Below are 12256 nucleotides of genomic sequence, written 5' to 3'. Positions count from 1 at the left end.
TAACAGGAAAATTTAATATGTTTAGGTTTTAATATGTTTAAGTTTTACTCTAAACATTTTAACCGGTCGCAATAATTTTGTATTCAAAAGTAGTATGGATAATATTAATTGCTCAAACTGAAGAAACCTCTCCAAAATTCGATTACGAACAAAATTTTTTGTACTCAAATGGTTACTGAAAAGTACTTTTCAAAACTGTTGTGGTCGCGAAAAGTTGTCCGTTTCATCATTCGAGAATGATACCAAAAGTAACTTCTTGCAATTCCGCCGGGAAAGTAGGGTATACACAGCTAAAAAAGTAGTAATCCAGCTGCGTGTAAAAGGCCTGGGTGTAAAATAAATATTGCATTATTTTATGCAATTTTATGTGATTTTACACTCTGAAATATGTAACCCATCAGTATGGGAAACCTACTTGACCGAAATGTCAAGCTCATATATGCGTTTATCCTAACAGATTTTCATCGGTCTGATGGCCGAATGGGCTAAGGCGCCAGTCCTTACTGTTGGTGCTGGGTTGGAATCCCGTCGGTTGCAACTTTTTTTTGTGTGTTGCAAAAATTGTACATGCAGTGTGTAATATTAAGTGTTTATTTTGACGAAAGTGATGTGCATGCTTTTGCATGCGATTTTACCATCGGATTTTTTGCTGTGTAGGGTAGTCATCAATGAGACACTTTTGGTTTTCAACTTTCAACGATTTTTCTTATTTTTTCATCAGCATGTCTTAATGAGCTTTTAGTTGCATTATTTTTCTTTTAATGTGTTCTAACATTGACCAAAATGTGAGATCGATCCGACATCTACAGCCAGAGTTATTCAACTGTCTCATTGTAGACGCACGTGGCAGGAACAATGAGACAGCTGGGGAACAATGAGACACTCTACGAAAATCAACATTTTTCTAGCAAAACATCATGTTTTTGTATTGTTCCATTGCAGGTGACTTGCCTTGAACATTTTAGAGCAATTTTGCCAACATGAAACTTTTATTAACAAAAGTTACACTAAAAAGTATTTAAATTTTGTAAAATCCATATATTAATACCAAATAACTTTGTATTTTTGGTTAAATGAAGTTTAAAGTTTATTTTTTGTCCATGATTTACTTTTACACCCCAGAATCAAACATTTATGAATTACTTTTCAAGGGAGCGTCCATAACCAAAGCCACTTATATGGCAGACGTGTATCCAGTAGACACACCTTTCCCCCAAATATGAGCCTGATTGGTTGAAACTACGACTTATGAGAGCCATTTTAGCATTGTTCCCCGTGTCTCATTGATGACTACTCTACCCTACTTACTTTTTCTGTCATTCTTGAACGACGAAATAGCCTACTTTTCTGCACCAAAAATAACAGAATCGAATAGCAACACATTTCAAAATAAATGCTAAAAAGTTTTATTTTCCGGCACTGAAATGGGTGCTGAAAAGTTGAACTTTTCAACACTTGTTTCGTAAAGTAACACTTTTCAACAATTTTTTGATTAAAACGATTAATTGACAAAATACATGAACATTTGACTCTCAACTCAAAGGATGCCTTTCGGAATATCAAAAAATGTTGTTCCAAAACTTGATTTTTTCAGACTCGGTTAACCTTGTTGGATAAATGTACGACTAGTGCTAAAAAAACCCTCTTTTTGCAACTTGTTGCATAAACTACTTTTAGTACATAACCGAGTTTTTAGTAAATTCATTGTAAGCAGATAATTGGATTTAACCATTTTTTAAATCCTGTCCAAATTCTGTCAACAGAATATTTACTGGCCCGGTGTCGATTCCACTGCCAAAGTCCATCTGTGCATGAAATGATGGCGGTTCAGTAGCAGAGCGATGAACCGTGGCCAAAATGTGGCATTTTGCTTGATTTATTCGAAAGTGGAAATCTATGGCATCCCGAAAAACACCGGCTGAGCATTCAACCGGTCTTTGACACATGTTTTAGCCCGTGGTCGGTTTTTCATCGTTTTATGTGCACAGTGAAATCATTTTGAGATTATATTTTTAAAAGAATACTGTCAATTTGGTGCACATTTTTTTGCTGTGATCAACGACTTCAAATTTTTGGACACATGTTCGACACCGTTGATGGAGTGCCATTATTGTAAACAATTCTCAAATGAGAGCTGTGGCATTTTTAAATATTATTTTTAGATCATCACACTGCTCATCTGTAGTGAACATCCAAATTGTTGAAATCTGAGGAATTTCCAGTTACTCGAGTTTTTTTACGCTGTTCCGTTTCAAAATTCTTTCTCTGCTTGCTACCATATTAGTGGCAACCAATTTGGACCTTCATTATGCAAATGTTCACGTTTTCCTCTCACTTCTAGAGCTCGAAGCTGAAACAAAGTTAGTGCCTGTTACGCTTTAGTGCCAATCAGCACAATTGCGAAGGCCCAAGGCCGGCACGGATAAAATCACGGTACAGTCAGTGATTACATGGTCCCAAATCAACAATAAAAAGCTCGAATTCCCCATCAGCAGCAGCAGCAGCACGGACCAACCAACCGACTATAGGGCAATTACCATCCTCCCAACCTCACACCCGAAGCTTTGTTGAATAATTTATGCTGAAAGTGTGAAAATGTAACACCTCCACCACCCCCACAAATGGAATCCAAAGGCAACAGAGGACAGAGGGTGCCAGCCAATTGGGTCTACTGGTGATGGTTTTCCAACAAAAGGCAACTTTTTGGGCAATACAAACTTTTCTGGGGGTGGTGGAAAAGGGGAAAACATCGCACATAGATAATTCCCGCTTGGCTGGCCCTTTTCACTATTGATTGTAAGCGGAAAACGCCAACGGCAAAATGAGACTTTCCACGTGGCTGAAACGTGGCCACCGTCTCCACACAAAAGTAGTGGTAATGGTTTTCGAAGGTGATAATGGTTGTAATGAGCGATTCCACAAATGGTTCAATTGCAAGTGAAATAAAATAGATAGTACGTTTTTTATAGCCATTTGATAAATTCAAGGAAAAGAATCCATCGAATCAAATGAACAGTTCAAGATCGAAATGTGTACCTAATGGTGCTAGCCAGTATCTTTTTGGCTAACTTTGTGTCTCTGAATACACGTTTGTTAAACACATTCTGGTTACAACTGGTTTAAAGGCTAATTCCTTGCCAATTCCTTGCTTTAGACTGAAGATTTTGTTAATGTTTTAATTTGTCATCTTGTTGGAAATTTCTAAAATAAAATTTGACCAGTTTCAGTAACGAGTACAACAGCTAGAATAAAAAAAAAGCGAAGCAATCCACTTAAACAACCCCGGGCTCATTTCTAGCCGTCCGAAAGTTATGTGTGGTGAGTCACTCAAAACCTCTGTTACGCAAATGTACCGACGTTTTACTTCCCCATCCGATAGAAGGCCAGGACGATAAGGCGGGAATCGAACCCGCGCCCCATGGCAACTTAGGGATCGGCAGCCGAAGCCGCTAACCACAGTGCCACGAGGCCCTCCGGGGGAGAGTATAAATTCTTTATAATAAATGTTCTGTCATACTTTATTAAGTGGTGGCCGAATCCAGAAAACATAATTATTAGGGTGGGTACGTTTTTCAAAGGGGTAAGCGTGGTTGCCTCTCACCCAGTCGGCCTGGGTTCGATCCCAGAAGGTCCCGGTGGCAAATTTTGAGACGAGATTTGTCTGATCACGCCTTCCGTCGGATGGGGAAGTAAATGTTGGCCCCGGTCTAACCTAGAGGTGTTAGGTCGTTAGCTCAGTCCAGGTGTAGGAGTCGTCTCCCTGGGTCCTGCCTCGGTGGATTCGCTGGTAGGCAGTTGGACTCACAATCCAAAGGTCGTCAGTTCGAATCCCGGGGTGGATGGAAGCTAAGGTGTAAAAAGAGGTTTGCAATTGCCTCAACAATCAAACCTTCGGACACCTAGTTTCGAGTAGGAATCTCGCAATCGAGAACGCCAAGGCAAAGCTGTAGAGCGAATAATTTGATTTTTGACATTTTTCAAAAAGTTCTCAGATCAAGTTTTAGTATGGTTCCCCTTGTAGGGCATGCCCATAGAGATTTTCATGCCAAATATCAGCCCATTTGGTTGTAAACTGGCTGCGCGCATCAGGGTTAAAGTTTACATTGGAATTACTATGGGAAATTGGAACTTTTTGTTCAAACGCTTCTACAGGTCTGGGAAAATCACGCGCCAACTTCTGGTATGGTCAGGCCTATGGGGAATGGTCTGGAGAACACTTTTCCCGAAGAGAGCATATGGATTCGTTGTCCCTAGACCTGGCGCATCGGCAAACAATCCGATGTCTCCGGAATCAACGGGTTGCACTGAAAAAGCATCAAATTTTCCTTAGCATGCTATGAAAGTTTGATGAACACCGCGACGCCATACGTCAGGCAGCTACCACGTGGGTGAGAAACGGCTGGAATATTCAATTGCAAACCTTCTTTTAACTAGAAAATGATCATTTCGAGTAATCCTGATATTATTTAGTTGAATTCAGAATCTTTGCATAGCACATTTGTATTTTTTTGCAAATATTTCAACCACGTGGTAGCTGCCTGACGTATGGCGTCGCGGTGTTCATCGAGCTTTCATAGCATGCTAAGGAAAATTTGATGCTTTTTCAGGGAAACCGTTGATTCCGGAGACATCGGATTGTTTGCCGATGCGCCAGGTCTAGGGACAACGAATCCATGCTCTCTTCGGGAAAAGTGTTCTCCAGACCATTCCCCTTAGGCCTGACTATACCAGAAGTTGGCGCGTGATTTTCCCAGACCTGTAGAAGCGTTTGAACAAAAAGTTCCAATTTCCCATAGTAATTCCCATGTAACCCTGATGCGCGCAGCCAGTTTACAACCAAAGGAGCTGATATTTGGCATGGGAGTCCCAATGGGCATGCCCTACAAGGGGAACCATACTAAAACTTGATCTGAGAACTTTTTGAAAAACGTACCCACCCTAATAATTATAGCCCTTACATCAGGGCTTCAATGTATATGTAAGCCTTGCTGACCTATGTGTAGTTTAATCATTTAAAAAAATAAACTTAAAAAAGGACAAATTTGTATGGGATTTGGTCCAAGGATGCACGGGACCAACTTTTTTCGAAAGATCTCGCCGAGACATGAAAAAAAGTCTTCTGGACTCACTCTCTTAACCTCGGGGTTCAAAAATTACAAGCTGTTGAAGTTTGATCAGTTTGGGTAAAAACGTACCAAAAATCGATTTTTTGCTATTTCTAAAATCATTCATAAAATCTCTATTTTATTATGGATTTCAATTATCGAGCAATTCCATGTCAAATAGGGAATCGGTTGTACCCGACCCTCTCCGATTTCAATGAAATTTTGTAGACATGTTATCCTAGGCATATATAAGCCATTTTTGTGTATATGGAGCCAGTTACACTCGATAATGACATTTGGGAAGGGCGTAAGTGTTTTAAATATTTTTTGTATTTCGTAATTTAAATATTGCTGTATCTCGAAGCCGTTGCGTCGTATCAAAAAGTGGTCAAAGACAAACTTGTAGGAAATTTGACGGGCTTTTCGATAAAAATACACTGAAGGAAAAAAACACTCCACTTTTATGAGATTTTTTAATTTTTAAGTTGAAAAGTCAAATTTGAAGGTGAGCCCACGATTTTTTTTCGTTCAAAATTTTTGTGAAAATAGCCTAAGATGTAACAAAAAGACTCACAAAAAATGCAAGATGGAGCAACTCACCTAAAAAAATACAAAAATCATTTACTGAAACTGTTTTTTTGAAAAGTGATCTAGACATCAAAATTTTCAAAAACCGAATACGGGAATCGATTCTCCAGACAATTTTACATAAAAGTCTCCGTATTGACCATTGTCCTAAGTCCAATCCTTGTGAAGTTACAGCGGTTTTAAAAATGAAAATGTGGAAAAAATAGGTTTTTTGATGGTTTTTGGCAATTTCTATATGACCGACTTGATTTTTCAGTCTCGAAAATATTTTTACCGGAAAACTCGTCCAATTTTCCAAAAGTCTGTCTTTGACCACATTTCAATTGGATGCCTGGGCTAACAGATATAAGCTAATTACATTGCTCATAACTGAAAACATAATACTTTTTTTCAGTGTAGTATAGTAACCTGGATAGTAAATTTGCTTATATCTGTAAGTCCATGCATCCAATTGAAATGTGGTCAAAGACAAACTTATGGGAAATTGGACGAGCTTTCCGGTAAAAATATTTTCGAGACTGAAAAATCAAGTCGGTCATATATAAATTGCCAAAAACCATCAAAAAACCTATTTTGTCCACATTTTTATTTTTAAAACCGCTGTAACTTCACAAGGATTGGACTTAGGACAATGGTCAATATGGAGACTTTTATGTAAAATTGTCTGGAAAATCGATTCCCGTATTCGGTTTTTGAAAATTTTGATGTTTAGAGCACTTTTCAAAAAAACAGTTTTAGTAAATGATTTTTTTTTTTTAGGTGAGTTGCTCCATCTTGTATTTTTCGTGAGTCTTTTTGTTACATCTTAGGCTATTTTCACAAAAATTTTGAACGAAAAAAAATCGTGGGCTCACCTTCAAATTTGACATTAATGTGGAGTGTTTTTTTTTCAGTGTATTTTTTTTCGGAAAGCCCGTAAAATTTCCTACAAGTTTGTCTTTGACCACTTTTTGATACGACGCAACGGCTTCGAAATACAGCAATATTTAAATTACGAAATACATAAATATTTAAAACACTTACGCCCTTCTAAAATGTCATTATCGAGTGTAACTGGCTCCATATACACAAAAATGGCTTATATATGCCTAGGATAACATGTCTACAAAATTTCATTGAAATCGGAGAGGGTCGAAAAAAAAGTACCTAAAAAATTCCTGTTTAGAGCTGGAATTGCTCTATCATGACTTAAAGGTTTCGATGCGCTCTTTCGATTGTATTTTGGCCCAAAAACCGAAACTCAAAACCGAATTTTTGAGAGCTCTTTTTCCGAAATACTTGTGTGATGTCTGTATCGGGTTTTTAAAAAGTTGTGCCTTCCATCATTGGAAAACCGCTCGTAAAACTTATTCTCAGTGATAAGTAACATTATGTTACTGAACAATTAATAGCACCAACTTTTTTGTCGAATTTACTTCGACATATTGTAAGAAAGGCTCTATTTCACCTCTTAATGATAGTAAATTGGATTTTTACTTTACACAAATATCACATATTTTCTGAAATAAAAAATGTACTCATTCCCAGTTTTAATATTACCATGTTTTTTACTGTGTTTAGAAAGCATGACAAAACACGGCATTTTTGAAGTTGATGTCAGTAAACGCTTCAGTTTAAAATCTTACAGGAAATAAATGATAAACTTTCAAACATTTTGAAAGTCTGTGAGTGCTGATTAACATTGATTTTTCTGGGTTGCACCAATCTACAAAATTTAATTAATTTAAAAGTAATACATCAAAATGCTACGGAATCATCCTAAGAAATCAAGCGCCTCCATGGGTTTATTAAAAAAATGTTTGATTAAATGGATGCGCTTGGTTTCTTAAAATGATAAAAAGCCGAAAAATCCACATGGACAAACATTGACTTTCAAATTAGTCAACTGATAATTATATTATTTGTTACTATTGTACTATTTGAACGAGCAAAATTTTTCATTTTAAAATTTCATGTTTTTTCTAACTTTGCAGGGTTATCACGTGTTATCGCACGCGACTTTACGAAAAAAAAGTTTTGAAAAAGTTGGTCGTCGTCGATCATGACCGTTCATCGTCACCCGCGACAGACACGGACGACGAAACAATGAGAAACGCAAAAAGTAACTTTTTCAAAAGTTTTTTTTTTCGTAAAATCGTGATAACTCGTGATGTTTATAAGCAAACCCCTTATGTTTGTATATAAATTATTTTTAATTGTCTGCCCTACAACTTTGTAGAGTATTATTACACTCTAAAAAATATTTTTGCAAAATTAGAAAAAAACACGAAATTTTAAAATGAAAAATTTTGTTCTAAATGAAAAAATTACTCTTCTGGGTCAAAGTAGATTTAAAAAGTACATTAAATTTCCCTTAAAATGACATGTTCCAAATTTTCAAATATCGTAAAATGGGAGGATTTTTAAAACTTTTTTAGTGTTTTTTTTAATGAAAAATACGTTTTTTCAGAATTCTGAGTTGGCCATCAAATTGGGCGTCTAATTTTACATAAAAGTCCCTTTGACACCAAATTTCTATCTCATCACCGTTTCAGGCTGCAAATTGTTGAAAAACACCTCTTTTTTCGCATGTTCAAAAATGGAAGGGGTCGTACCGCCCATCCGTCACGAGATATCAAAAAACGGACCTCGGATTCGTGATCAGGGACAAAAGTTACCCTTTAGAACAAAATTTCACGCAAATCGAAGAGGGGTCTGAGCAACTTTTTCCGATTTCGTGTGAGTTGGTAGAGAATTACCCAAGTGCAATTTTCTAAGTAAAGAGATTTTAGATTTTAGATAGGCCATAAAACTCTCATGAAAATGTACGCAAAACAGCCAATTTTATAAAAAGTGTATCAAATTTACTTAATTGTAAGAATTCTCGTCTAGCAATCTTAAAAAAAATTGATGTGATTTGCTTGCTACCGTAAACTGGGGTGACTTTGATAGCCCGGGGTTACATTGATAGAAATTTGATTTGGCCACTCATTTTGATACATCCAATGTAACAGTCACATTTTGGCATATATGTTCGATAATAAGCTATCCCTCAATGCTTACATACTCAAAATTCTCAATAATGTTTAGATACTAATTTGACGGGCATTTGAAAAACCTATCAAAGTCACCCCGGGCTATCAAAGGCACCCCAGTTTACGGTATTTTGAGTTTTACATCTGAGATGATTTAAATCCTTGAACTACCATGCTTTCTCCTTCTTCTACCCAAAATGTGTTATCAACAATTTATCGCCACTTTTTAAAACCAACCAGTCACGCTGTGATGTTGTTGTTTCCTTGCTATTGAGCTTATAATTTCCACCTCACATCCTTCCTGCCCTGATCCTGATTCCTGCCCAACAAGTCATTTGGCCAAGCTTTTTTTACAGGATGTTTTAAGCGTTGATTTTTTTGCACACACTCACAAAATAACACACGCTCGACTAGTCACGAAACCAAAGTTCATTGTTCTATATTAGTGTTTATGTGGTTGTTGTTTTTTTTTGGTTGTCGGTGGAATCGCCGCAATATTTTTTCCTCCCGACAAACGTGAGTTTATCAATAGTTTGTGGGAGGCCAAGGTAATGCTAGGAAAGGTGGCGACCTTTCTGATGAAATAAACAAACTTATGAGGTTACCAATACTTTTGTTCTTCACGCATTACTGTTAGCTAAATTGCCAAATTGCAAAACTTAAAAGTTTTCACCTTTCACAAAATCATCTGAATTGATTGCCCAGAGCAAGTTTCGGGAGAAACGAGGAGATAAATTAAGGCAGAAAGTTAATTAGTGGCCAAGCGAGTGCAAAATTGTTTGTGGGCCCCTGCCGTCGGGACCCTCGCAGCCTTGACCGAAGGAATTTGTTTACGTGAGTTCGTGCGGGCGTGCGTGCAAGGACGTTTGCTAGCGGGTGGTGTTTTCGTTGTTTTCGTCGGTGACTTGCTCTCAGGGAGAAAAAAGAAAGCTGAAAACAAGAAATTTACGACATTCTTCGCAACAAAAGAAAGCGAAACAATGTAATACACTTATTTATATGCATACATTTTAACAGTTATCGTATTGCGGTCATACGGTTGATTTGGCAAGCACACGCAAGAAAAGTTGAGATAAATAATCCTTCAATAAAAAATATTAAAGGATTGAAAAAAACTAGCTGGATACAATATAAAGACTAAATTTTGATAATGCTAAACGATATATTGATGGGCCCACATGTAATAAGCCTGCTGAGATTCTTTTCTAGATTGTACAAGAGGCATCCTTGTTGTTCAGTTTCCTAGTTCTCCATATTGTGTTGCGTCTCCGTCTCTAAATCCGTCGTATGAAGTCTCGTTCCAGACGCAGGGAAGAGGATGCAATAGTCACTAACGAGGTAAAAACACGGCGATCTGATAACAGGCGATTAACACATCATGATAGGGGGACAGGGGGTAATATGCACCCCCTAAGAAAAAACTGTGATTTCTCAACCATAACAGCATTTCTGTAAAAGAATTCCGTTAGATGTTCATAAATAACTATTATTCAACGTCATCTAAGTGAAAAAAGTCATTAAAAACCTCAAAATTGTTTAAAAATAACAGATTTTTAAAAATATTTTTGATTACTTTCAAACAACCATGCGGGGCAATATGCACCACAACATTGGGGCAAAATGCACTACAACAACGGGGCAAAATGCACCGCAACAATGGGGCAAAATGCACCGGGTAAAAGCAGTTTTCACTAGTCACCACTAGATGACACCGCTGTTTTTACAAAGGAGCTTCACAGCAGTGCATTTTGCCCCGACCACGGTTTTTGCAGAAAATTTAATTAAAAGTGCATTTTTTTTATGTTTTTGGACTCCTCTATCTTCAGAATAATGAAGATTATGGCAAAAAATATATACCTCAACACTTAGAATAACAATAAATGCTTTTTAAATTGTCCAAAAATCATAATGAAAGTTCAATGAAAATTAGATGAAAACACAACATTTTACAGTTTTGCAAATAACTTAAGCTGTTTTTATACCACGATGCTCAAATTTTTCCAGCATGGTTTAGCAGTGTTAAGCTTCCAATTTCTATGATTTTCCCCCCGAAAAATTCTTCCAAATACCGAGAAAAGCAGGGGGTGCATTTTGCCCCGGGGGTGCATATTACCCCCTCTCCCCCTAAGTCTTCGTACGCGCAACCTGCAAGTTTGCGTCACAGAGTCCGTGTCCAACACTTAACAACTTAACCCGGATTAGCAAAACGCTCAAACGCGTGATGAACACTCACAGAACTTTTCGTCCTTCTTGGGCACCACCTTCTTCTTCCTGACGATCCGCCGGATGACGATGCGCTTTTTGAGCTTTTGCTTCGGTGGTTGCTCGTCTCCGCTGGGGGTCGTGGCCGCTTCCTTTTCCACCTTGACACCGTCGGGTGCGGGCTCGACCTCGGAGGTGGCCTTTGGGGGAGTTCCCTCGCGGATGGCCCTGGCCATCAGCAGGTTTGTATCAATAACCCGTTTGGCTGGACCGGCCGGTGGTGGAGAACCCTCTTGCATGGGAACTTCCGGCTCCGGACCGGATCGAGACTCGGCTTCACTCATTGCTACACTCAACTGATGGTCGTCGCTCGAAGGTGGTTGGCGCTTCTCTCGGGAGGGGTTTTCCTTATCTTAAGATAGGCCGCAGACGATGACGACGATACGTTGCGATGGACGTTATCATAAACACAGGACAGCCTCTGATTGGGGCACTTTGGAGGTCTTTTGCACGATGGGTTCTGTGTGTTGTTTTGCTTTTAAAACAACCGCAGCTACATTAGATGATCGTTGGGAGCCGTTTGTAGGGTGGGTAATCGATATGTTTAGTATCATATTTAGTATATTGAATAATTTTAATCTTCAAAAATATCATTTGATATTGATTCATCTTTCGAATAATCAGATTAAAGAAAAACTCATACGAAAATAAATAAATTACAAAACTATTTGTTGAAACTGTTTAATAAATATTTCGTAATATTCCCAAATCACCAAATCTGCACGATTTATTACGGTTATTACTAAATTTCTCAGGATTGAAATCGAATGTTGGGAATCTGCGAGGGTATTTTTTTCGAATCGTTCAGAGTTTTTTTAAGTCTTAAAAAATGGCCCTCTGGATGTTGAGGTTCAGCTGTACAAATAGAAAAAGGAACGGGAAATATGGATTTTTGGTCACTCAAATTGTTAACAGCATTCAAATGCGAATTGAGATACTTATGATCCGATTTTCAATGTCGAAAAATAATGCTTTCGTGAAATTTTCTGATCGAAAAGATAAATATATTTAAGAGGATACATACATGTAGAAAATCACGAAATTTCATGTTTCAGAAAATTTATTCAATCCACTTGAAATATGATTTTCAATCACTCCTGAAAGTTTCATGAAGATATTCCATGATTAAACTGAGTAAGAGATGATTTACGCTCAAAATTTTGCCATGCGCAAAGCGAACTGTCAAACTTTGTGAGCGTTTTTCTCTAAACGCCGAGTTGATTTACGGGTGCCATGATATCTCGAGATGGGATGGACCAAACTGGCTGAAATTTGAGGTGAAGACTT

The 12256-nt window shown here is 37.7% G+C and overlaps 1 protein-coding gene across 6 annotated transcripts in view; it reads right to left on the bottom strand.

Moving 5' to 3' along the window:
• LOC6049317 (calcium-binding protein E63-1) overlaps positions 1 to 12256 on the bottom strand; it is a 199168-nt gene that overhangs the window by 131456 nt on the left and 55456 nt on the right. Inside the window, exon 1 of one of the 6 annotated variants that reach the window (XM_038264045.1) lies at positions 10941 to 11480. The exons of 4 other annotated variants lie outside the window; for them this stretch is intronic. In XM_038264045.1, the coding sequence (XP_038119973.1) occupies positions 10941 to 11253 (313 nt within the window). In that variant the 5' untranslated portion in view covers positions 11254 to 11480. Of the gene's footprint in view, positions 1 to 10940; positions 11481 to 12256 lie in introns of those variants that run through there. One more of the 6 variants, XM_038264046.1, reaches the window with a different exon arrangement.

Source organism: Culex quinquefasciatus, chromosome 3 (genome assembly GCF_015732765.1).
Source record: "Culex quinquefasciatus strain JHB chromosome 3, VPISU_Cqui_1.0_pri_paternal, whole genome shotgun sequence".
NCBI lineage: Eukaryota > Metazoa > Arthropoda > Insecta > Diptera > Culicidae > Culex > Culex quinquefasciatus.
The sequence above is the reverse complement of the archived record's forward strand: the minus strand, read 5'-3'. Positions and strand labels throughout refer to the sequence as shown.